The sequence below is a fragment of the Salvelinus sp. IW2-2015 genome, linkage group LG23 (assembly GCF_002910315.2).
Source record: "Salvelinus sp. IW2-2015 linkage group LG23, ASM291031v2, whole genome shotgun sequence".
Taxonomy (NCBI): domain Eukaryota; kingdom Metazoa; phylum Chordata; class Actinopteri; order Salmoniformes; family Salmonidae; genus Salvelinus; species Salvelinus sp. IW2-2015.
This window is the reverse complement of record NC_036863.1, coordinates 19,544,647-19,570,098: the sequence shown is the minus strand read 5'-3', so window position 1 is coordinate 19,570,098 and position 25,452 is coordinate 19,544,647. Positions and strand designations below refer to the sequence as shown.

At 39.2% G+C, this 25,452-nt stretch overlaps 1 protein-coding gene across 1 annotated transcript in view; it reads right to left on the bottom strand.

Annotated features, from left to right (window-relative positions):
- Window positions 1-25,452, bottom strand: part of ppm1e (protein phosphatase, Mg2+/Mn2+ dependent, 1E) — a 104,689-nt gene that overhangs the window by 16,020 nt on the left and 63,217 nt on the right. The window contains exon 2 of the mRNA XM_023969254.2: window positions 825-946. Within this exon, the coding sequence (XP_023825022.1) occupies window positions 825-946 (122 nt within the window). The remainder of the gene's footprint in view (window positions 1-824; window positions 947-25,452) is intronic.

Below are 25,452 nucleotides of genomic sequence, written 5' to 3'. Positions count from 1 at the left end.
TGCGAGCAAGGAGGCTAAAACCTGACTCAGTTACACCAGCTCTGCAGGAGGAATGGGCCAAATTTCACCCAACTTATTGTGGAAGGCTACCCGAAACGTTTGCCCAAGTTAACAATTTAAAGGCAATGCTACCAAATACTAATTGAGTGTATGTAAACTTCTGACATACTGGGAATGTAATGAAGAAATAAAAGCTGAAAATTAATAATTCTTCTATTATTCTGCATTTCACATTCTTAAAATAAAGTGTTGATCCTAACTGACCTAAGACAGGGAATTCTTACTAGGATTAAATGTCAGGAATTGTGAAAAACTGAGTTTAAATTTATTTGGCTAAGGTGTATGTAAACTTCCGACTTCAACTATATATATATTATATTATATTTCCCCTGCATTCTTTCTGCCTCTCTCTCTCTCTCCCTGGCAAAAACACAGAGATCTTAGAGTGTTGCAGGGTTATTTAGACTGCTGTTTCCTGCTTTTCTAAAAGACCTCTGCTCTCGCTTGTTCGCTCCACAGAGTGCTTTATTTTGTCACTAACAAAGTAAAGGGAATTCTAAGTGACAGTGGATGACATCAAACTGTGGTATGAAAAAAGTGAGCCAGGAAGTGCAACTGTTTTAATGCTAAGTATTAGCTGAGTATACAAATGGTGATTTTTCTAATTTGTCCATGGTGTTGACTGAAACAACACCTAAACTGACAAAGGCTTTGAATTTAAGCTAATATATTGTATAACAAGTAACTCTGTCCATACAGTAGCCTAGCTAGGTCAGTACATGACCTGATATTGCATGTCAGGCGTGGGCTGACAAGGGACTCACGGGGGAAAGGGTCTACTCCATCCTCAACAGTCTTCTGGATGTGGTAGATGGAGAGGTCACTCTGCAGAACACTGTCTGTTGTAGCCCGTGCCAGGGCAGCCGCCAGGGAGAAGGGGCAGTTACTGTAGGAGAGAAAAAAAAGCTAAATGGAGGCGTTATAACAGGAAGGAAGAGAGATCAAAGCGTGGGAGGAAGAGGGAAGAAGGTATAGGGTGATTATAGCAACCAGATATAACAGTCATATACCATAGAGATTGAGAGAGACTGAATCAGAGAGAGAGAGAGGGAGAGAGAGTGGTAGGTTGTGGCTGTAATGTCCCCATCAAGCTTCCTTGAGTTATCATACTCCAATGAGACCAGCCTATAGTCCTACAGTCCTCAATGATCAGCTCTCATTTTAATAATTAGGCCTACCTCATATATCAATTAATTTGACTGTCTGATGTAATTCCCTCCATTGACCAGCTTTAACCAATCCCAGAGTGGAAATCTGTCTGGCTGTACTTTGGCCTGAAACAGGCCTGTTAATTCTCCACGTTCCAATTGCTCCACTGACTGAACACTGTCACAATCAACGGCTCTCATGTAATTACTATCAGTTTGGCCACCTAGGCTTTTCGATCAATCATTAATCAGTTCAGCGGAGGAGAAAAGTTGCCATAATGAAACAAATGCTTGTTTCGTAACCTATTTTTTCTGAGGGATGAGTGACCCAGCCACCCTTTAGGATCCAAAATGGGGGAGTTTCCTAACACTTGTGGGGGATCCTGAGCATTGTTCTGCCACCATTCCATTACGGCTCTTTTAGTTGTGTATAGGCACTGTACCAAGCGTTGAGTGTATTATGAAATCTAGTCCTGCACTTGAGCCTGACAGAGCTCTCATGTTGTTCCACTGTATCAACAGTAGATACCACGGGAGATTTAATATGTTTACAGAGGGTAAAATCTAGTTCCATACAGTAGCCCTTTCTTGGTGAGCTAACAAGGGTGAAGCCCCTGGATTGATTAAAAACGCAATGTCAAACCGTTTAAATTCAATCTTATATTGCAATCAAAATATTATTGAGGCCCTTGAACTAGTCGTAACGTGATTACTATACCACAAGTGTCACATTGGGGCTTGTCCCCATAGCAACTTGGCTCAGAGACCTTGTGGAAAAATCCCATTTGAAGTGTTGTTATATTGACTATCACTGCTAAAAGTACACTGCTTTGTAAAGACTGTATACAACCATTCTGAAATCCTTACTTGACTGATGAGAAAACAATAAAAGACAAAGAAACTACTTGAAATGTGAAATACCACATTCATTTAGAAGCTCCTAATGCAAACTTGACTGCAAGATACAGTATGTCCTCTTTCTGTTGTTCCAATGGTCCTGGTCCCCTCAACCCAAATAAGAAAAGAAAAGCAACAAATCAGATGAGAAGTGTCTGACAAATACTCGCCCTCTGCAGAGATGTCTGTCAATTGGTAACGGTGTTGACGTGTTATGCTCGACCTGCTCAGGTTTCCACCAAAAAACACCAGAAAATTGCCAAAAATAGTAGACTTGACTATTAGATGTTCAAAGTTCCTTTCGAATGTTTTGTTTTTAAAAGGAATAGTTTCACCATATTAAAATGAGGGTTCAGTTCACATAACAGGGTTGACCTTAAAATGAGTCATTAATCATAAGAAATAAATAATCAAGTGAAAACTTGGAGAAGTGTTGGGGTTAAGTGGGTTAAAATCTTCCTACAAGTCACAGAGTATGCACCTGTCAAAACCAGATGTATTAAATGTTCCATGTGGTTTATATTAAAGTGTACTACATTTAATATATACATTTTTTTTTGCACAACATAGGTACAGCAGATCCCCTTATCGTGTGGGACACTTTCAAATGTACTTTTAGAGGCCATTTAATACAATACTCATCATTAAAACTAAAGCAGTCTAGCTCAAAAGAGATTAGACTAATAAAGGAAATAGAGGAAGTAACAGCGCAGGTAGATAGTAAAGGAAACTGTACTATAGAGGCACAAAATAGGTTAGAGGAAAAACAAAAAGAAATGGATGTACTTATTCAAGAACGATCAAGTGTAATGTATTACAAAAATAAAGCGAAATGGATGGAAAATCTTCAACATAGAAATTCTACCAATTATGGAGTTATCCATGATTATGCAGTCTCCTCCATTTCCACTGAATGATGTTAACTGTAAGGATTTCTTTCCTAATAATAATAATAATAATAATGTAAAATTAACACATTTACAGAAAGACCTGTGTGAAGGCCACCTTACAGAAGAGGAACTTTTTGAGGCAATAAAATCTTTTCAGTCTGGAAAAACACCAGGGCTTGATGGTATACCAGTAGAGGTATATCAGACCTTTTTTTATGTACTCAAAGATCCATTATTAGCATGTTCTAATTACTCTTATACAAATGGTAGACTATCAGGTACTCAACAAAAAGGTCTGATTTCATTACTACTAAAACAGGACCCAGGTGGTAAGTATAAAGATCCAGTCCATTTGAAAAACTGGAGGCCTCTAACACTTCAATGTTGTGAATGCAAAAATCCTGGCGAAATGCATAGCACAAAAAATAAAAAAGTTTTACCAGATATTGTTCATCCTGATCAGACAGTTTTTTTTTTACATGGACACTCTATTGGAGATAATATACGACAATTACTTGAAACAATTGAACATTATGAAACATCGAAGATACCAGGCCTGGTCTTCATAGCCGATTTTAAAAAGGCGTTTGATAATGTACGACTAGAATTTATATATAAATGCCTGGATTACTTTAATTTAGGTGAATCTCTTATACAATGGGTTAAAGTTATGTACAGCAACCACAGACGTAAAATAGTAAATAATGGTTACTCAGAAAGCAATGAGCTGTTAAGAGGAGTAAAACATATATTTATTATGGCCATTGAAATGCTAGCTATTATAATTAGATCCAACAAGAACATYAAGGGGTTAGAAATCCTGGGGATAAAAACTAAAGTGTCAATGTATGTTGATGACTTTCTTTTCTTAAATCTGCAATCTGTATCCCTGCAGTCTCATTGAAGATCTTGATCACTTTTCTAGCCTCTCTGGATTAAAACCTAATTATGACATATTACGTATTGGATCGTTAAAAAATACAGTGTTAACACTATCTTGTAGTTTACCAATAAAATGGGTTGATGGTGGACATACTTGGTATTMACATCTAAAAAAATATATAAATTAATTTACCACAATTAATTTCAATAGAAAGTTAGCAAAAATAGATAATTCTGCAACCATGGAGAGGTGAATACTTGTCTATTTATGGAAAAATCACATTGATTAACTCTTTGGTCCTATCACAGTTTACTTACTTACTAATGGCATTGCCTATTCCAGATGACTCGTTTTTTAAATCATATGAGCAAAAAATATTTCATTTGGAATGCTAAGCCAGACAAAATTAAACGTGCCTATTTATATAATGAATATGAGTTTGGGGTGCTAAAATTATTAAATATTAAAGCTCTCACTAAAAGCTTCACTCATACATAAGGTAAACCCAAAATGGTTCTCCAGTAGATTATTAAGAAAGGCTCATCCTTTGTTCAAAAATTGTCTTTTTGCCTTTATACAGATTACAACTTCTAATTTCCGACTAAAGTATCGCCCTTTCTTAAACAAGCCATACAAAGCTGGTTACAATTTGTTTTATCCTCCAGAAAAGATAGAACAAATATTACGACAAATGTTATGGTTAATAAAAAAACATTCTTTAGGGATTATTTTTTTTTAAATTGCATTATATTTGGTAATGATATTATGAATAGAAACAGAGGAGTTATGTCACATATGCAGTTATCAAAAATAATTTATATGGGAATATCTGCTCAATCCAAATTTACAACCAACTGACTGCAGCACTACCACAAAAATGGAGGAGGCAAATGGAAAAGGGAGAAGGTAGGGAACTTGTTTGCCTGCCATATATTAATAGATACAAATTGGCTGAAAAGAACTGGCATAAATAGAAAAATATACCAGTTTCATTTGAGGACAAAAATGTTGACACCTGCACCATACAGGTTGCAAAATAAATGGGAAGAGATTTTCGATGTACCAATTCCATAGCACATGGTTTATGAACTGGTACAAAAAACTACAATTGATTCAACACAATTTAAATTATTATAAAAAATTCTTGCCACCAACAGAATGCTATATATATGGGGCATACAACAATCTCAGCACTGTAGATTTTGCTACGAAGAGACAGAATCAACAGATAATTTATTCAGGTATTGCTCCTATTTAGATWGTTTCTTGTCACAGGTTCAGGCATGGTAAAAAAAAACACAACATGCAATTAAAATTAACCTTACAAATAGCAGTGTTGGGCGATTTGGAAAGCCATAGTCTGTCAATAAATAATATAATAATACTTGTAGAAAAGGTTGTCATCTTTAGCTCACAATCTGTGGAAACTATACGATTAGAAAGGTAAAAAAATTATGCATAACATCACAGTGTCACGATCGTCAAAGGTAGAGAGTGAGTACCAAGGCGCAGCGCGTGAAAAGAACATCTTATTTTATTAGAAGAGGAAAAACACGAAAACAAACACTACACAAAACAACAAACGACCGTGAAGCTATAAACGTTAGTGCACACAAAAAGCAACAAACGTTCAACATAGACAATTACCCACAAACACCTAAAGCCTATGGCTACCTTAAATATGGCTCCCAATCAGAGACAACAATAACCAGCTGTCTCTGATTGAGAACCAAATCAGGCAACCATAGACTTTSCTAAACACCTACACTCAACCATAGACATACCTAGACACATACACTCAACACAAACCCATACACTACAACCAACACCCCCTATACCATATAATCACCCAAAACACACACATACCCCATGTCACACCCTGACCTAACTAAAATAATAAAGAAAACAAATAATACTAAGGCCAGGGCGTGACACACAGCACAATTGAAAAAAATATGGCACATGGAAACCAAACGAGGGTGGTCTATGGTGATAGGTGGGATGGGCTGAGAGTGGCTGAGGGTTGGGTTTAAAGAGCTTATGTATGTTAGATTAAGTATTATTGTTATGTGATTGCTTTATATAAAAGTACCATGTATGTAAAATGTGTATGCAAAATGTGTATGCAAAATGTACAGTATATGTAAAATGCACAGTTGAAGTCGGAAGTTTACATACACCTTAGCCAAATACATTTAAACTCAGTTTTTCACAACTCCTGACATGTAATCCTAGTAAARATTCCCTGTCTTAGGTCAGTTAGGATCAACACTTTATTTTAAGAATGTGAAATGTCAGAATAATAGTAGAGAGAATTATTTATTTCAGCTTTTATTTATTTCTTTCATCACATTCCCAGTGGGTCAGAAGTTTACATCCACTCAATTAGTATTTGGTAGCATTGCTTTTAAATTGTTTCACTTGGGTCAAATGTTTCGGGTAGCCTTCCACAAGCTTCCCACAATAAGTTGGGTGAATTTTGGCCCATTCCTCCTGACAGAGCTGGTGTAACTGAGTCAAGTTTGTAGGCCTCCTTGCTCGCATACACTTTTTCAGTTCTGCCCACACATTTTCTATGGGATTGAGGTCAGGGCGTTGTGATGGCCACTCCAATACCTTGACTTTGTTGTCCTTAAGCCATTTTGCCACAAATTTGGAAGTATGTTTGGGGTCATTGTCCATTTGGAAGACCCATTTGCGACCAAGCTTTAACTCCTGACTGATGTCTTGAGATGTTGCTTCAATATATCCAGATAATTGTCCTCCTCATGATGCCATCTATTTTGTGAAGTGCACCAGTCCCTCCTGCAGCAAAGCACTACCACAACATGATGCTGCCACCCCCGTGCTTCATGGTTGGGATGGTGTTCTTTGGCTTGCAAGCCTCCCCCTTTTTCCTCCAAACATAACGATAAAACAGTTCTATTTTTGTTTAATCAGACCAGAGGACATTTCTCCAAAAAGTATGATCTTTGTCCCCATGTGCAGTTGCAAACCATAGTCTGGCTTTTTTATGGCGGTTTTGGAGCAGTGGCTTCTTCCTTGCTGAGCAGCCTTTCAGGTTATTTCGATATTGGACTCGTTTTACTGTGGATATAGATACTTTTTGTACCTGTTTCCTCCAGCATCTTCACAAGGTCCTTTCTGCTGTTCTGGGATTGATTTGCACTCTTCACACCAAAGTACGTTCATCTCTAGGAGACAGAACGCGTCTCCATACTGAGCGGTAGGTCTTGGCTGATTTCTTTTGATTTTCCCATGATGTCAAACAAAGAGGCACGGAGTTTGAAGGTAGGCCTTGAAATACATTCACAGGTACACTTCCAATTGACTCAAATGATGTCAATTAGCCGATCAGAAGCTTCTAAAGCCATGACATCATTTTCTGGAATTCCCCAAGCTGTTAAAGGCACAGTCAACTTAGTGTATGTAAACTTCTGACCCACTGGAATTGTGAAACAGTAAATTATAAGTGAAATCTGTAAACAATTGTTGGAAAAATTACTTGTGTCATGCACATGTCCTAACCGATTTGCCAAAACCATAGTTTGTTAACAATAAATTTGTGGAATGGTTGAAAAGCAAGTTTTAATGACTTAAGACATTTTGCCACAACTTTGGAAGTTCGGGGTCATTATCCATTTGGAAGACCTATTTGCGACCAAGCTTTAACTAAGTGTATGTAAACTTCCGACTTCAACTGTATATGTAAAATGTAGCAAAAAAGTTATAAAAACACTAAAAGTTATTTGTCTTCCGAATAAAAAAAAAAAAGTATATATATAATAAAAATAAAAGAAGAAATAATACACATTTCTACTTAAAATATCAAAGGGATGCAAAAGACACTCATTTCGTAGAACGACCCATGAAGCTAATATTGCGCTCAGACCTCCTCGCTGGAACTGTGGCTTGGTGACCAGTCATTTTTTTATTTGCAATTCAAAACCATGCAATTGATTGTGGACTACGGAAAATGAAGGCAGAGCACACCCCCATTCTCACTGACGGGACTGTAGTGGAGCAGGTTGAGCGCTTCAAGTTCCTCACCAATGAACTGTCATGGTCCAAACACACCAAGACAGTCGTGAAGAGTGCATGACAATGCCTATTCCCCCTCAGGAGACTGAAAAGATTTGGCATGGGTCCTCATATCCTCAAAAAGTTGAAGCATCGAGAGCATCCTGACTGGTTGCATCACTGCCTGGTATGGAAACTGCTTGGCCTCCGACCGCAAGGCACTACAGTGGGTAGTGTGTACGGCCCAGTACATTACTGGGGCCAAGCTTCCTGCCATCCAAGACCTCTACACCAGGCGGTGTCAGAGGAAGGCCCTAAAAATTGCCAAAGACTCTCGGCAAGCAGTACCGGAGCGCCAAGTCTAGGTCCAAAAGGCTTCTTAACAGTTTCTACCTCCAAGCTATAAGACTCCTGAACAGCTAACCAAATGGCTACCCATTTTTATGCTGCTGCTACTCTCTGTTTATTATCTATGCATAGTCACTTTACCTCTACCTACATGTACATATTACCTCAATTACCTCGACTAACCGGTGCCCCCGCACCTTGACTCTGTACCGGTAGCCTCTGTATACAGCCTCGTTACTGTTATTTTATTGTTGCTCTTTAAATATTTGTTATTTTTCTATTTTCTTCTTTTTGAAATTGTTATCTATTGTTACTTTCAGTTTATTTAGTAAATACTTTAACACTTATTTTTTCTTAAAACTGCATTGTTGGTTAAAGGCTTGTAAGTAAGCATTTCACTGTAAGGTAAGCATTTCACACCTGTTATTTTTTTGGCCCCCCACAGTTTTATAGAAGGAATTTAGTTTTGGTTAGGAAAATCACCAGGAATTCAGCTAAAAATGTGTTTAATTTATTAAATCTGTTTACCGAGTATTCCCACAAATAAAAAATAGACATATGTGTTTGTGTCTCAATGTAATCAAGGTATGAAATTACTGCTATTTTCATATACAATCTCTTTTGGGGTTTAGTTGGGGTCAATTTGCATTGAACAAATGATTATAAATATGTTCCGACCCCCGACCATCCATCTGTCTGCGGCTGAATCTAGTTGCCTACTTTGTTTCACTGATCTACACACAATACCCCATAATGTCAAAGTGAAATGATGTTTTTAGACATTTTTACAAATTAATAAAACATCAAAAGCTGAAATGTATTTTTATTTTACCTTTATTTAGCTAAGCAAGTCAGTTAAGAACAAATTCTTATTTTCAATGACGGCCTAGGAACAGTCAGGTGCAGAACGACAGATTATTGATTACCTTGTCAGCTCAGGGATTTAGATTACCTTGTCAGCTCAGGGATTCAATCTTGCAACCTTTTGGTTACTAGTCCAACACTCTAACCACTAGGCTACCTGCTGCCCCAGCCAAGTAACCCCCCCCTGACATTGAATGTTCCTGAATGGCCTAGTTAGTATTGAAACCGGCTTGAAAATCAAATGGCAAGACTTGAAAATGGCTGTCTACCAATGTTCAAAAACCAACTTGACAGAGCTTGAAGAATTTTAAAAAGAATAATGGGCAAATATTGTACAATCCAGGTTTGCAAAGCTATTAGAGACTTAGCCAGAAAGACTCACAGCTGTAATTGCTGCCAAATGTGATTCTAACATGTATTGACTTAGGGGGTTGAATACTTATCTAAAATACAAATTAAAATCCCATGAATACTTTCTGAAGACACTGTAATGCAATGTGCTCCCTTCAAAGAGACCTAGGCTTAGATTCAATCCGGACCGCGGAAGTTCCGCGTTACAACGAGATCGACATTTACAGGTAATTTTGTTCTCAGGGCGGTTATGCCAGTTTTGACTAACAGAAGTGATGTTTCGTAGCAGGTTAGGAGAACTTTGTGAACGTTTGAATTGTGTCTGATCATGTGTGAGAGGAGACCTATAATAAGCTACAGTATTTCTTTGCCCAGTGCAATGGACACTTTTCAAGTCTGCTTTGAGCTTTATAGCATTAGGCGAAACCAAGACTGTTCTCAGGGCGGGTCTGCCAGTTTTAAAGAGCAGAAGTTACTTTTTGTAGCAGGTTAGGAGAATTAACACGGCAGGTTAGGAGAATGCTAAAATGCTAAAATTGTCCCTGACACGACTCAAACATATCTAGCTACAATGAAAGTCTGCCCTGAAAACAGTCTTGGTTTCCACTAATGCGATGATGCCGTTACGTAACCTTGGACCAGGTGCTGCCTTAATCTGGGCAGGTTATACACCATTGTGGCTCCGAGCTCCTGTACCCATGGTAACCTGAAGCACCCAGTGTGTTGACAGCTGATGACGGGGTTGCCATGACAACACCACTGCCTGACGGTAGCAGGTACAGTGGTTCATTGGGCAGGCGGCATGCCCAAGGTCTACCTCTGACGGCTACAGGAATTGTGTGTGCATATGCAGCAGGGGGTGGCCGTACGTAGCCACTATAGCCCCTGAGACAAAGCAGGGGGTGAGGATGAAGGGATAAAGGAAGAGAGAAAGGAGGGAGGGAGGAAGCAGGGATACGCTCTTCCCTCATCAAAGGAAGTGGAGAAGCACACTCTTAGAAAAAAGGGTTCCAAAAGGGTTATTCAGCTGTCCCCATAGGAGAACCCTTTTTGGTTCCAGGCAGAACCCTTTTTGGTTCTAGGTAGAACCCTCTGTGGAAAAGGTTCCACATTGAACCCAAAAGAGTTATACCTGGAAGCAAAAAGGGTTCTTCAAAGGGTTATCCTATGGGGACAGCTGTAGAACCCTTTTAGGTTGTATATAGCACCTTTTTTTCTAAGATTGCAGGCAGCTCAACAGGCAGCGAGGGGAATGAGGAACATTCTCACACAAGGACAGTCCAATGACAGGCTGCTCATGAGGGTAACCCCAGTAACCAGGCCAGATCTTAATGTGTCAGCATGCTTCAGTTCGGCTGGCGCCTAGCCGAACCGAATGAGTGTGCTTGCATACTCCCTTAAAAGACCTTCGCTTGAAAAATGAGGAAAAAGCGGCAATAGTACTGTTTGGCCATTTTGAGACGCCATAGCCAGTATAAACTTCCTCAAAATAGTCAGAAATAACCTAAGATAATATGTCATTAATTTTGATGTTTTTTTCGAGGAGATCTTAGTCGCTCAATTTTACATCTACCCAAGATGATTACGCAGTATTTTAAAATGAAAGAATGTGCATGAAAACGAGTCGTCTGTAGTTGAATGACAACAAAGAATCCATACTGTTGGCCAATCACCAACGAAGGGGTGTAGACTTCGGCTCCGAACTTTGGCTTGCCTCCAGAAAAAAATTGTGTCCCTGAACAGCTGAAACAAACAAAAACRTCACTTAATTTTTTTTAATATATATWWWTATTTTTTTCTCCCACCTTTCTTTAACCAGGTAGGCCAGCTGAGAACAATTTCTCATTTACAACTGCGACCTGAAAAAAATGCCGTCATAATATAGGCACAAACTCTCCCGAACTGTTTCGTCTGGGAAGTATGTGGATGCCTTTACAGTGCCTATCATAAGTATTCACCCAACCTTTGATCTTTTCACATTTTGTTGATTTAGAAAGTGGGATGGAAATGGATTTAATTGTGATTTTTTTTACACTGATCTACAAAAAAACTGTCAAAGTGAAAAGAAAATTCAATAAATGTTTACAATTGATTTATATATTTTTTACAACTAAAATGTCTTGCTTATAAAAGTACCCCCCCCCTTTGTTACGGCAAGCCTAAAGTCCAAAATGTGCTTAACAATTCACATAAGTTGCACAAACTTATTCTGTTCAGCAGACACTGAATATTTTGAGCATGGTGAAGCTATTAATTAATCTTTGGATGGTGTATCAATACACCGAGTCACTACAGAGATACAGGCATCCTTCCTAACTGAGTTGACGGAGAGGAAGGAAACCGCTCATGGATTTCAATGTTGAATTTAAAACAGTTACAGAGTTTAATGGCTGTGATAGGAGAACACTGACGATGGATCAACAACTTTGTAGTTACTCTACAAAACAAACCTAAATGACAGAGTGAAAAGTAGGAAGCCTGTACAGAATAAACATATTCCAAAACATCCATCCGTTTTGCAACAAAGCACTAAAGTAATACTGCAAAAAATGTGGCAAAGGGATTAAGTTTTTGTCCTGAATACAAAACGTTATGTTTGGGGCATATCCAACACATGACTGAGTACCACTTTCCATATTTTCAACTATGGTGGTGTCTGCATCATGGGTATGCTTGTCATCAACAAGGACTGGGGAGTTAAAAAAAAWWAATAATAAATGTAATGAAGCTAAGCACACACAAAATCCTAGAGGAAAACCTGGTTCAGTCTGCTTTCCACCAATCACTGGGAGACAAATTCACCTTTCAGCAGAACAATAACCGAAAACACAAGGCCAAATATACACTGGAGTTGCTTACCAAGGAAACACTGGCCGAGTTAAAGTTTGACTTAAATTTGCTTGAAAATCTACGGCAAGACTTGAATTGCTGTCTAGCAATGATCAACAACCAACTTGAATTTTGAAAATATATATTAGTGGGTTTTCCYCCTTTAATTAAAAAAAAGAATACATTTTTCTTTCACTTTGACATTACACAGTATTTTGTGTAGATCATTAACTAAAAATTACAATTAATCCATTTGAATCCCACTTTATAACAATAAAATGTGAAGAAATCCAAGGGGGATGAATTCCTAACTGTATGATAAGTACTGTATACAGGGGTAACCAAAGTGACTTGGCCTAGCTACTCTATAAGAGGAATTAATCAAATTAACATGAGGAGATAACTTAACATATCTCAGATAACAGGTTAAATGTCTCTTTGTGCCAAGTGCCATACACGTTCAAATTCCATCTTATTGCGGGTAAGCAGCGATAACCGGTCTAGCTACAATACCTCTTTAACATATTGGGTCAATTGTAACAATTATCATCAGGGAAGTTGATATCTTTTTGGCAGAGACTCATACAAAGTAAAAACATTTACAGCATCCTCTGAAATGTAGATCATGTTGAAACTGCAGCTACATTAATAACATTTGATAGCAAGGTCATAGGTTATCTTTAACGGCACAATATTCTAATTTAGATCGAGAAGTTAAGAATGAGTCAAAGTTGATCTTAAGCCTAAAATGTGATTATCTCTACTCCAGATACTACAGCCCATTAACTCAGGCGCCGATTATTTTACTAATTGCTGGTTAATGTAATAATAATAATAATAATAATGTATGCCATTTAGCAGACGCTTTTATCCAAAGTGACTTACAGTCATGCGTGCATAAATTTTTTACATACAGTGGGGCAAAAAAGTATTTAGTCAGCCACCAATTGTGCAAGTTCTCCCACTTAAAAAGATGAGAGGCCTGTAATTTTCAACTATGACAGACAAAATGAGAAAAAAATGGGATTTTTTTTCTCTCCAGAAAATCACATCTTTTATGAATTTATTTGCAAATTATGGTGGAAAATAAGTATTTGGTCAATAACAAAGGTTTATCTCAATACTTTGTTATATACCCTTTGTTGGCAATGACAGAGGTCAAACGTTTTCTGTAAGTCTTCACAAGGTTTTCACACACTGTTGCTGGTATTTTCTGCCCATTCCTCCATGCAGATCTCCTCTAGAGCAGTGATGTTTTGGGGCTGTTGCTGGGCAACATGGACTTTCAACTCCCTCCAAAGATTTTCTATGGGGTTGAGATCTGGAGACTGGCTAGGCCACTCCAGGACCTTGAAATGCTTCTTACGAAGCCACTCCTTCGTTGCCCGGGCGGTGTGTTTGGGATCATTGTCATGCTGAAAGACCCAGCCACRTTTCATCTTCAATGCCCTTGCTGATGGAAGGAGGTTTTCACTCAAAATCTCACRATACATGGCCCCATTCATTCTTTCCTTTACACGGATCAGTCGTCCTGGTCCCTTTGCAGAAAAACAGCCACAAAGCATGATGTTTCCACCCCCATGCTTCACAGTAGGTATGGTGTTCTTTGGATGCAACTCAGCTCCTGTCTCTTATACACATCTAGATGTGTATAAGAGACAGCAGTAGGTATGGTGTTCTTTGGATGCAACTCAGCATTCTTTGTCCTCCAAACACGACGAGTTGAGTTTTTACCAAAAAGTTTTGGTTTCATCTGACCATATGACATTCTCCCAATCTTCTTCTGGATCATCCAAATGCTCTCTAGCAAACTTCAGACGGGCCTGGACATGTACTGGGTTAAGCAGGGGGACACGTCTGGCACTGCAGGATTTGAGTCCCTGGCGGTGTAGTGTGTTACTGATGGTAGGCTTTGTTACTTTGGTCCCAGCTCTCTGCAGGTCATTCACTAGGTCCCCCTGTGTGGTTCTGGGATTTTTGCTCACCGTTCTTGTGATCATTTTGACCCCACGGGGTGAGATCTTGCGTGGAGCCCCAGATCGAGGGAGATTATCAGTGGTCTTGTATGTCTTCCATTTCCTAATAATTGCTCCCACAGTTGATTCCTTCAAACCAAGCTGCTTACCTATTGCAGATTCAGTCTTCCCAGCCTGGTGCAGGTCCTGTCTCTTATACACATCTAGATGTGTATAAGAGACAGGTGAAAAGTAGGAAGCCTGTACAGAATAAACATATTCCAAAACATCCATCCGTTTTGCAACAAAGCACTAAAGTAATACTGCAAAAAATGTGGCAAAGGGATTAAGTTTTTGTCCTGAATACAAAAAATGTATGTTTGGGGCAAGTCCAATATAATACATTACTGAGTACCACCTGTCTCTTATACACATCTAGATGTGTATAAGAGACAGGTACAGGGGTAATCCCGGGAATTAAACCCAAAAATATCCTGCCTTTGTAAGAGCCATGCTCTACCAACTGAGCTACAGAGGAGATTTGTTGTATTCTAAATGAAGATGTCTTGTGTACTAGACTCTAATGGTCTGAGCGAAGTTGTACAGGTAGCCTAGTTTGGCAAAAAGCATCTGGCACAGCCAGTTTACGCCGTACAATGCTAGTATCAGTGCTTATGTAACTCCTGTGTTACTAGAGAGCAGTTAGTAGGATATTCTCTGGGGTTTAAAGTTGGTGGTGTGTGTGTGTAGAGAGCTGGACTAGAGAAGCAGAGAGCTTTTCCTGACACCCACACACACGTGTGGTCATCCCATGACACATGCTTACAACGAGTTGGAGAGAAACATAAGGCCTCCTCAACCTCTGGTGGTTTTTCAAAAGAGTCACGATTACTCTGAAACCACTAAAATTCAATGCATTCATGTTGAGTGCTGAGATGAGTCAATTTAAAACACAGTACAAAATATATTTTGACTGAACACATCTTTGATTCCTCTCTGGTATCCATTTATTCACCAACAATCTAACTCTCAAATAAACCCTCTTTCAAGTTGGACCCACTTGCTCATAAAAAAATACTACTCTATCTGAATGTGGAGAGGACAGGGAGTGGGTAGATGGCCTGAGGTTGTGTGGTGGGAGGCGTGTGCGTTGGTATGAGTGTACAGTATTGTATGTGTATGTCTGTGTAGGAAGAGAATGTGGGGTGGATCTGTGGTTAAGTGGTGTGTGTGTTTATGTGTGTGAAAAAATACATGACATAGGTAAGACATGGTCTCCTTATATGCGATTATATGGATGACAGTGCTACAGCGAGAGAGAGATGCTAAMAGCCTCATCGGTTCCAAGCTGCCATGCCGCCATATTTGCTAGTCCACCTCCTCCGCGTTTCCATTCTGTCTTTCTTCCTCGCTCTTTCTCTCTCGCTAGCTCACATACTCTGTCACTGCCTTGCTGAGAGGGGTATGTGCTGACGAGTGTAGCCCTCATTGGCTGAGGGACTCCGGCACATTCGTCAGCAGCCAATAAGGTCCCCCCTCTGCTTGTGCGACACAGTGAAGTCAGATCAGTGTGAAGGAATGGGGATGAGGAAGAGAGAGAGGCTCTTTTCACACATTTATCTCTGTGAATTCTATTTTACAAACCTAACAACGTGCGTTGCTTTTCATAGTGACGACAACAGATACAATGTGTTGGAGCTTCACATCTTGCAGTTTTTTTCATCTATTGGCTGACAACTCCTTTACTGGGTTATTTCTATATACAGTGCCTTCAGAAAGTATTCACAGCCCTTGACTTTTTCCACTTTTTGTTGTGTTACAGCCCGAATTTAAAATGGATTGAGATTGTCACTGGCCTACACACAATACCCCATAATGTCAAAGTGGAATTGTGTTTTTAGAAATGTTTACAAATCAATTCAAAATTAAAAGCTGAAATGTCTTGAGCCAATTAGTATTCAACCCCTTTGTTATTGCAAGCCTAAATAAGTTGAGGAGTGAACATTTGCTTAACAAGGTCCCTCAGTCGAGTAGTGAATTTCACGCACAGATTCAACCAAAAAGACCAGGGAGCTTTTCTAATGTCTCGCAAAGAAGGGCAAAGATTGGTAGATGGTTAAAAAAAAAATCAGACACTGAATATTTTGAGCATAGTGAAGCTATTAATTAGGCTTTGGATGGTGTATCAATACACCGAATCACTACAGAGATACAGGCATCCTTCCTTACTGAGTTGACGGAGAGGGAGGAAACCGCTCAGGGATTTCACCAGGAGGCCAATGGTGACTAAAACAGTTACAGAGTTTAATGGCTGTGATAGGAGAACACTGACGATGGATCAACAACTTTGTAGTTACTCTACAAAACAAACCTAAATGACAGAGTGAAAAGTAGGAAGCCTGTACAGAATAAACATATTCCAAAACATCCATCCGTTTTGCAACAAAGCACTAAAGTAATACTGCCAAAAATGTGGCAAAGTAGTTCACTTTTTGTCCTGAATACAAAGCGTTATGTTTGGGGCATATCCAACACATCACTGAGTACCACTTTCCATATTTTCAACTATGCTGGTGTTTGCATCAGGCAAACGCTTTTGCATCTGCTTAACAAGTTACATAAAAAGTTGCATGAACTGTGTGCAATAATAGTGTTTAACATGATTTGTTAATGACTACCTCATCTCTGTACCCCACACATGCATTTATCTGTAAGGTCCCTCAGCCGAGCAATGAATTTCAAACACATATTCCACAACAAAGATCAGGGAGGTTTTCCAATGCCTCACAAAGAAGTGCACCTATTAGTAGATGAAAAACCCCCACAAAAAACAGACATTGAATATACCTTTGAGCACGGTGAAGTTATTAATTACACTTGGATGGTGTATCAACAGCCAGTCACTACAAAGATACAGACGCCCTTCCTAACTCCGTTTCCAGAGAGGAAGGAAACCGCTCAGGGAATTCACCATGAGGCCAATGGTGACTTTAAAACAGTTACAGATAAAGGGGAAAACTGAGGATGGATAAACAACATTATAGCTACTCCACAATACTAACATAAATGGCAGAGTGAAAAGAAGGAAGCCTGTACAGAATACATATTTTTCCAAAACATGCATCCTGTTTGCAATAAGGCACTAAAGTAAACTTTATGTACTGAATACAAATAATTATTTTGGGGGGCAAATAAAACACAACACGTCACTGAGTACCACTCTTCATATTTTAAAGCATGGTGGTGACTGCATCATGTTATGGTATGCTTGTCATTGGCAAGGGAGTTTTTTAGGATAAAAATAAACGTAAGAGCTAACCATAGGCAAAATCCTAGAGGAAAACCTGGTTCAGTCTGCTTTCCAACAGACTGGGAGACAAATTTGCCTTTCAGCAGGACAATAACCTAAAATACAAGGCTATATACTGGAGTTACTTACCAAGAGAACATTGAATGTTCCCGAGTTACAGTTACAGTTTTGACTAAAATCGCCTTGAAAATTGATGGCAAGACTTGAAAATGGTTGTCTAGTAGAGGTCGACCGATTATGATTTTTCAACGACGATACCGATACCGATTATTGGAGGATCCAAAAAAGCCAATACCGATTAATCGGCCGATTTTTTTATTTTATTTGTAATAATGAAAATTACAACAATACTGAATGAACACTTATTTATCTTAATATAATACATCAATAAAATCAACTTAGCCTCAAATAAATAATGAAACATGTTCAATTTGGTTTAAATAATGCAAAAACAAAGTGTTGGAGAAGAAAGTAAAAGTGCAATATGTGCCATGTAAGAAAGCTAACGTTTAAGTTCCTTGCTCAGAACATGAGAACATATGAAAGCAGGTGATTCCTTTTAACATGAGTCTTCAATATTCCCAGGTAAGAAGTTTTAGGTTGTAGTTATTATAGGACTATTTCTCTCTATACCAATTGTATTTCATATASCTTTGACTATTGGATGTTCTTATAGGCACTTTAGTATTGCCAGTGTAACAGTATAGCTTCCATCCCTCTCCTCGCCGCTACCTGGGCTCGAACCAGGAACACATTGACAACAGCCACCCTCGAAGCAGCGTTACCCATGCAGAGCAAGGGGAAATACTCCAAGTCTCAGAGCGAGTGACGTTTGAAACGCTATTAGCGCGCACCCCGCTAACTAGCAAGCCATTTCACACCGGTTACACCAGCCTAATCTCGGGAGTTGATAGGCTTGAAGTCATAAACAGCGCAATGCTTGAAGCATTGCGAAGAGCTGCTGGCAAAACGCACGAAAGTGCTGTTTGAATGAATGCTTTTAAGAGCCTGCTGGTGCCTACCATCGCTCAGTCAGACTGCTCTATCAAATCATAGACTTAATTATAACATAATAACACACAGAAATACGGGCCTTAGGTCATTAATATGGTCGAATCCAGAAACTATCATCTAGAAAACAAAACGTTTATTCTTTCAGTGAAATACGGAACCGTTCCATATTTTATCTAACGGGTGGCATCCATAAGTCTAAATATTCCTGTTACATTGCACAACCTTCAATGTTATGTCATAATTACGTAAAATTCTGGCAAATTAGTTCGCAATGAGCCAGGCAGCTCAAACTGTTGCATGTACTCTGACTCTGCGTGCAATGAATGCAAGAGAGGTGACACAATTTCACCTGGATAATATTGCCTGCTAACCTGGATTTCTTTTAGCTAAATATGCAGGTTTAAAAATATATACTTCTGTGTATTGATTTTAAGAAAGGCATTGATGTTTATGGTTAGGTACACGTTGGAGCAACGACAGTCCTTTTTCGCGAATGCGCACTGCATCGATTATATGCAACGCAGGACACGCTAGATAAACTAGTAATATCATCAACCATGTGTAGTTATAACTAGTGATTATGATTGATTGATTGTTTTTTATAAGATAAGTTTAATCCTAGCTAGCAACTTACCGTGGCTTCTTACTGCATTCGCGTAACAGGCGGGCTCCTCGTGAGGCAGGTGGTTAGAGCATTGGACTAGTTAACCGTAAGGTTGCAAGATTGAATCACTGAGCTGACAAGGTAAGAATCTGTCGTTCTGCCCCTGAACAAGGCAGTTAACCCACCGTTCCTAGGCCGTCATTGAAAATAAGAATGTGTTCTTAACTGACTTGCCTAGTTAAATAAAGGTGTAAAAAACGTACAAAAAAAAATATAGATATATATTTTTATATCTGCAAAATCGGCGTCCAAAATTACCGATTTCCGATTGTTATGAAAACTTGAAATCGGCCCTAATTAATCGGCCATTCCGATTAATCGGTCGACCTCTACTGTCCAGCAATGAATAAGTCAAGGGGCATGAATACTTTCTGAAGGCACTTTATACAGTTTATTCCATATCTATAATTGAGGCCCTATAGGAGCTTTTTGTATTCTCCCCATGCCAGCTAGTCTATAGCGAAAAGCTTTTCCCCCATTCCTTATCATCATGGGCGATGTTACCGTTTGCATGGTGTAGATCTGTATTGACATGCATAGCGTAGCTGTGAGTCTGGGAGAGACAGAGCGTAGTGTAGAGGGCTTTACTGCAGCTGCTGTCTGTGGAGGTGAAAGATCTGGGTCGGGGAGCCTTGCTTTGACGTCATACTGAGAGAGACAGGATGAGGGAGGGACAGTGGGAGAGAGAAAGAGACTCAGCATAACCTCAGATTGAGAACTAGTACCTCTCTCTGAAGCGTATTTATCAAATGTAAAAGTCTGCTGGCAGCTCCATTGTTCTAGTCTCCCAGAGACGTCTCTCACTGGAAAATGAACATAATGTCCATAAGGATCCCAGTGAACCCTCTCTGGGTGTTCTCTCTCTCTCTCTTTCTTGCAAACCTGAGTTATTCTCTTTTCCTTACTAATTCCCTTCCTGTGTCACAGGGGGTTTGGTGGGCTCTGTATTCCCTTAGCTGAGCAGGTTATCTACAGCAGGGTTGTGTGTGTGTGCTTTTCATTTTAGAAACAACTATGGCTGGGGAAAAGGAGGGTGGGAGAAGCTCAATCAGACTAACTGGGACTCAAAAATTAAATATGAAAAAAAAGTAAATACGAAGAACTGTGCCAAGATATGAGAAGTGGTCAACAAGTGATCAACTTTGGGCCATAACACTGTCAACATCACGTAAAACCACTAAATGTAGACATGTTTAGATTTGGTTTGTTTTATGGCCTGTTTGTGTGTTGTGGATTTGTTAGTCTCCCTGCTAGCACAGTGCCATTAAGAAATTAATGAATCCATCCATCCATGTGGAAGGAGCTTGCAAGCACAATAAGTAGACATTGTTATGGATGCCTCGTATCAAGGAGGTTCCCCTAGGGGTTTTGTTAAATATGGCGGAATGAAAGCGTACCCATCGTCGCATGACAGCGGAGTCAGTCTCAAAGAGGACATTCTGTGGAGAACAGAGGAGGCTGGTGGTAGGAGCCATAGGAGGACAGGCTCATTGTAATGGCTGGAATGGAATTGATGGAACGGTATCAAACATATGGAAACCACATGTTTGACTCCATTCCAGTGATTACATTCCAGACATTACAATGAGCCTGTCCTCCTATAGCTCACCCCACCAGCCTCCACTGGTGGAGAAGCAATCTGCCATGATACACATAAACAAGACTGCTACAATTCCTCCTGGGGACTATTGGCATATGATGCTCACCGATAAGGTTGCAAAGTGAGCATCTTGGCTACTTTACAGTCTAGCATGAACCTGTGACATGGCTGAAGGACTCTATCAAGGTTCTGGGAACTAGCACTGTGTTGCATGTAAATGAAAAGGAGAGACTGAGCTATGCTTATTGACTCAGGAACAACATAAATGGAAGTCATCGTGTTCCTGGCACTTGGAATAGACAGCTCTAATAGGTTGGCTGAGGGTGGACTCTCATTCTCTCAGTGATATTGGTCCCCTAAAACTATTGGGATGGCTGATTTTAGTATCACTCCCTGTCACTCCCTAAATGTCTACTGTTGAATGCTTGATAAAGACTCTATAAGGCAAATGGCAATTTTTACTCGTAATGGCAGGCCCCCTCTCTTCCTTAAATGGCAGCTGAACTAAAAAAACAGCTTATCTGGTTGAAAAGATACAGTATTAGGCAGAAACATTGATTCTAGTGTAAACATTGACTACAAAGGGTAAACAGCATAATTTTTCTGCCACTGTTTTGGGCAAAATTAGAATTGAGACGATACGCACTTGTATTCCAACTGCCATTTGTCAATATTACAGAATTCACAACTCATTTGCGAGCATCTTGTGTTCCGCCACGACCTGTTTTGTAACATAATTCGCTATGAAACAGCCAGACAGACTCACACGGTAATAGACAGTGAGAAAGTTTTTGCCACACTATGCCACTGACTTGATAAGATRATTTAGCTAGCGTCGCCTGCCTGCTCAATGTGCCTGCTAGCTACTATCTAGCTTCATTGACAAAAACAGAGAAGGAAATTAGCTAGCTAGTGATTTTGGGAACTGATAAACATTGTGTAGCTTGTGCTTTATTTACGATAGTTTATGACACCTTGCTGATGAAGTTGTAGGGTTCTCAGAAATCAGTCCTGCATGGCAGCTGACTTGATACTGTCTGGAGTGAGTGCACTACTAGTTTTCATAGTTTTCAAATACTGCACTTAACACCTTAACTAGATGTAAAATTGCAGTACTAATTATTTATTTACATTTTCTTTTGTGAAGGGTTCAGATCACAGAAAGGCAACAAAAGATCAGAACACTGGAAATGCATCACCAGTCAAACTGAGCATTGAGATTCTAGGAAGTTGATGTTTGTCCCTGGAATGCAGGGAAACAGAATATAGTGTGAATTAGATTGATCATGGAAAAGGAAGACATCTAAGATTTAAAGAAAATGTTAGGCCTATTGAATCCCTGTCTTCAACGTGTCAATGAACATCTTGACAATTTATGACCCAGGAATATCCTCATTTATGAGGGCCAGAGACACAGGAGAGGACGCTTCTTTGGTTATAGTTAATCCATCATGTGCTCTTTGATCATAGGATGAAATACTACAGAACAAAAATAAGTTGATGCTGGATAGTAAACAATGCTGAAAAAAGCCTTCATGCAACCAAACTTCCAGAAGTAATCAAGGCACTCATGTAGTGAAAACATTTAAAAACGCACAAACTTTTAAAAATTATTATTTTTGTTCAATATTTCATCTTATTTGTGTTCTATATTTACAAGGGCCACTTGAATAGCATGCAGGAATAAGCTGGAGTACATTAATAGAAGCTTAAAACACCCTAGAGTCTATGTCGGCGCCACTGCGTAAATCGAATAAGCATAATAATAAAAAATCACTATACACATCTGTCAATTTAAGCTAGAGATATCAGTTTTTTTGCATTGGATGCCTCTCAATCCACCACATCTGCCCACATCTGAGGTGAAAGGTGACAGAGCTAGAGCAGTGTTTGTCAGACCATGAGATATCCCAAAAATCAGTCTTCTCACAAAATCATTGTTAGCGTCTGAACGGTTTAGGCTACACACTAATATTACGCCTCAGTGGCAAGGTGAGACTCTCACGAACACGTACATGTCAGAATGCCCACAGGCCTCACAAGGTGGGGACAAGGTGGGGACCTTGTGAGGCCTGTGGGCATTCTGACATGTACGTGTTTGGTACGAGCTGAAAAAATTAATGGAAGTATATAAACTCAGCAAAAAAATAAACATCCCTTTTTCAGGACCGTCTTTCAAAGATAATTCGTAAATCCAAATAACTCCACATTGTAAAGGGTTTAACACTGTTTCSCATGCTTGTTCAATGAACCATAAACAATTAATGAACATGCACCTGTGGATTTTGCCTATTGTCCTGTAGCCCATCCCAGCCTTGTACAGGTCTACAATTTTATCCCTGATGTCCTTACACAGCTTTCTGGTCTTGGCCATTGTGGAGAGGTTGGAGTCTGTTTGATTGAGTGTGTGGACAGGTGTCTTTTATACAGGTAACGAGTTCAAACAGGTGCAGTTAATACAGGTAATGAGTGGAGAACAGGAGGGCTTCTTAAAGAAAAACTAACAGGTCTGTGAGAGCCGGAATTCTTACTGGTTGGTAGGTGATCAAATACTTATGTCATGCAATAAAATGCAAATGAATTACTTAAAAATCATACAACGTGATTTTCTGGATTTTTTGAATAAAAATTACAGACCTCTACATGCTTTGTAAGTAGGAAAACCTGCAAAATCGGCAGTGTATCAAATACTTGTTCTCCCTACTGTATACAGTTGTCGGAAGTTTACGGAAGTTTACATACACTTAGGTTGGAGTCATTAAAACTCGTTTTTCAACCACTCCACAAATTTCTTGTTAACAAACTATAGTTTTGGCAAGTCGGTTAGGACATCTACTTTGTGCGTGACACAAGTAATTTATCCAACAATTGTTAACAGACAGATTATTTCACTTATAATTCACTGTATTACAATTCCAGTGGGTTAGAAGTTTACATACACTAAGTTAACTGTGCCTTTAAACAGCTTGGAAAATTCCAGAAAATGATTTAATGGCTTTCACATCATTTGAGTCAATTGGAGGTGTACCTGTGGATGTATTTCAAGGCCTACCTTCAAACGCAGTGCCTCTTTGTTTGACATCATGGGAAAATCAAAAGAAATCAGCCAAGACTTCAGAAAAAAAATTGGAGACCTCCACATGTCTGGTTCGTCCTTGGGAGCAATTTCCAAACGCCTGAAGGTACCACGTTCATCTGTACAAACAATAGTATGCAAGTATAAACACCATGGGACCATGCAGCCATCATACCTCTCAAGAAGGTCTCCTAGAGATGAACGTACTTTGGTGCGAAAAGTGCAAATCAATCCCAGAACAACAGCAAAGGACCTTGTGAAGATGCTGGGTGAAACAGGTACAAAAGTATCTATATCCACAGTAAAGTCCTATATCGACATAACCTGAAAGGCCGCTCAGCAAGGAAGAAACCACTGCTCTAAAACCGCCATAAAGAAATCCAGACTACGGTTTGCAACTGCACATGGGGACAAATATCGTACTTTTTGGAGAAATGTCCTCTGGTCTGATGAAACAAAAATAGAACTGTTGGCCATAATGACCATCGTTATGTTTGGAGGAAAAAGGGGGAGGCTTGCAAGCCGAAGAACACCATCCCAACCGTGAAGCACGAGGGTGGCAGCATCATGTTGTGGGGGTGCTTTGCTGCAGGAGAGACTGGTGCACTTCACAAAATAGATGGCATCATGGAGAGAAAAATTATGAGGATATATTTAAGCAACATCTCAAGACATCAGTCAGGAAGTTAAAGCTTGGTTGCAAATGGGTCTTCCAAATGGACAATGACCCCAACATACTTCCAAAGTTGTGGCAAAATGGCTTAAGGACAACAAAGTCAAGGTATTGGAGTGGCCATCAAAAAGCCCTGACCTCAATGCTATTGAAAATTTGTGGGCAGAACTGAAAAAGCATGTGCGAGCAAGGAGGCCTACAAACTTGACTCAGTTACACTAGCTCTGTCAGGAGGAATGGGCCAAAATTCACCCAACTTATTGTGGGAAGCTTGTGGAAGGCTACCCGAAACGTTTGACCCAAGTTAAACAATGTAAAGGCAATGCTACCACATACTAATTGAGTATATGTAAACTTCTGACCCACTGGGAATGTGATGAAAGAAATAAAAGCTGAAATACATAATTCTCTCTACTATTATTCTGACACTTCACATTCTTAAAATAAAGTGGTAATCCTAACTGACCTAAAACAGGGAATTGTTACTCGGATTAAATGTCAGGAATTGTGAAAAACTGAGTTTAAATGTTTTTTGGCTAAGGTGTATGTAAACTTCCGCCTTCAACTGTATGTAGACTATTTAGTGCCAAAAATAAGGGGTTAAATACATATAAATAAATAAATGTTTCTTGATGTTTCTTATATCTCTCAGACATTTCAGAACAAACTTCCTTTTGATTTTTTGGGGGAATATCTGTAGTTCCATGAAGTGAATATGTTGGTCAATGCATTTGTATAAGCTAATACCAGTAAGGTCAAATATTTTTTTAAATCATTTTTATTTAATTTTTATACTTCCATTTAAAAAAATCTAATTCTAAATCAAATAGCTAAATGATCCTTGGTATGATTTTCTCAAAACAATTCCAT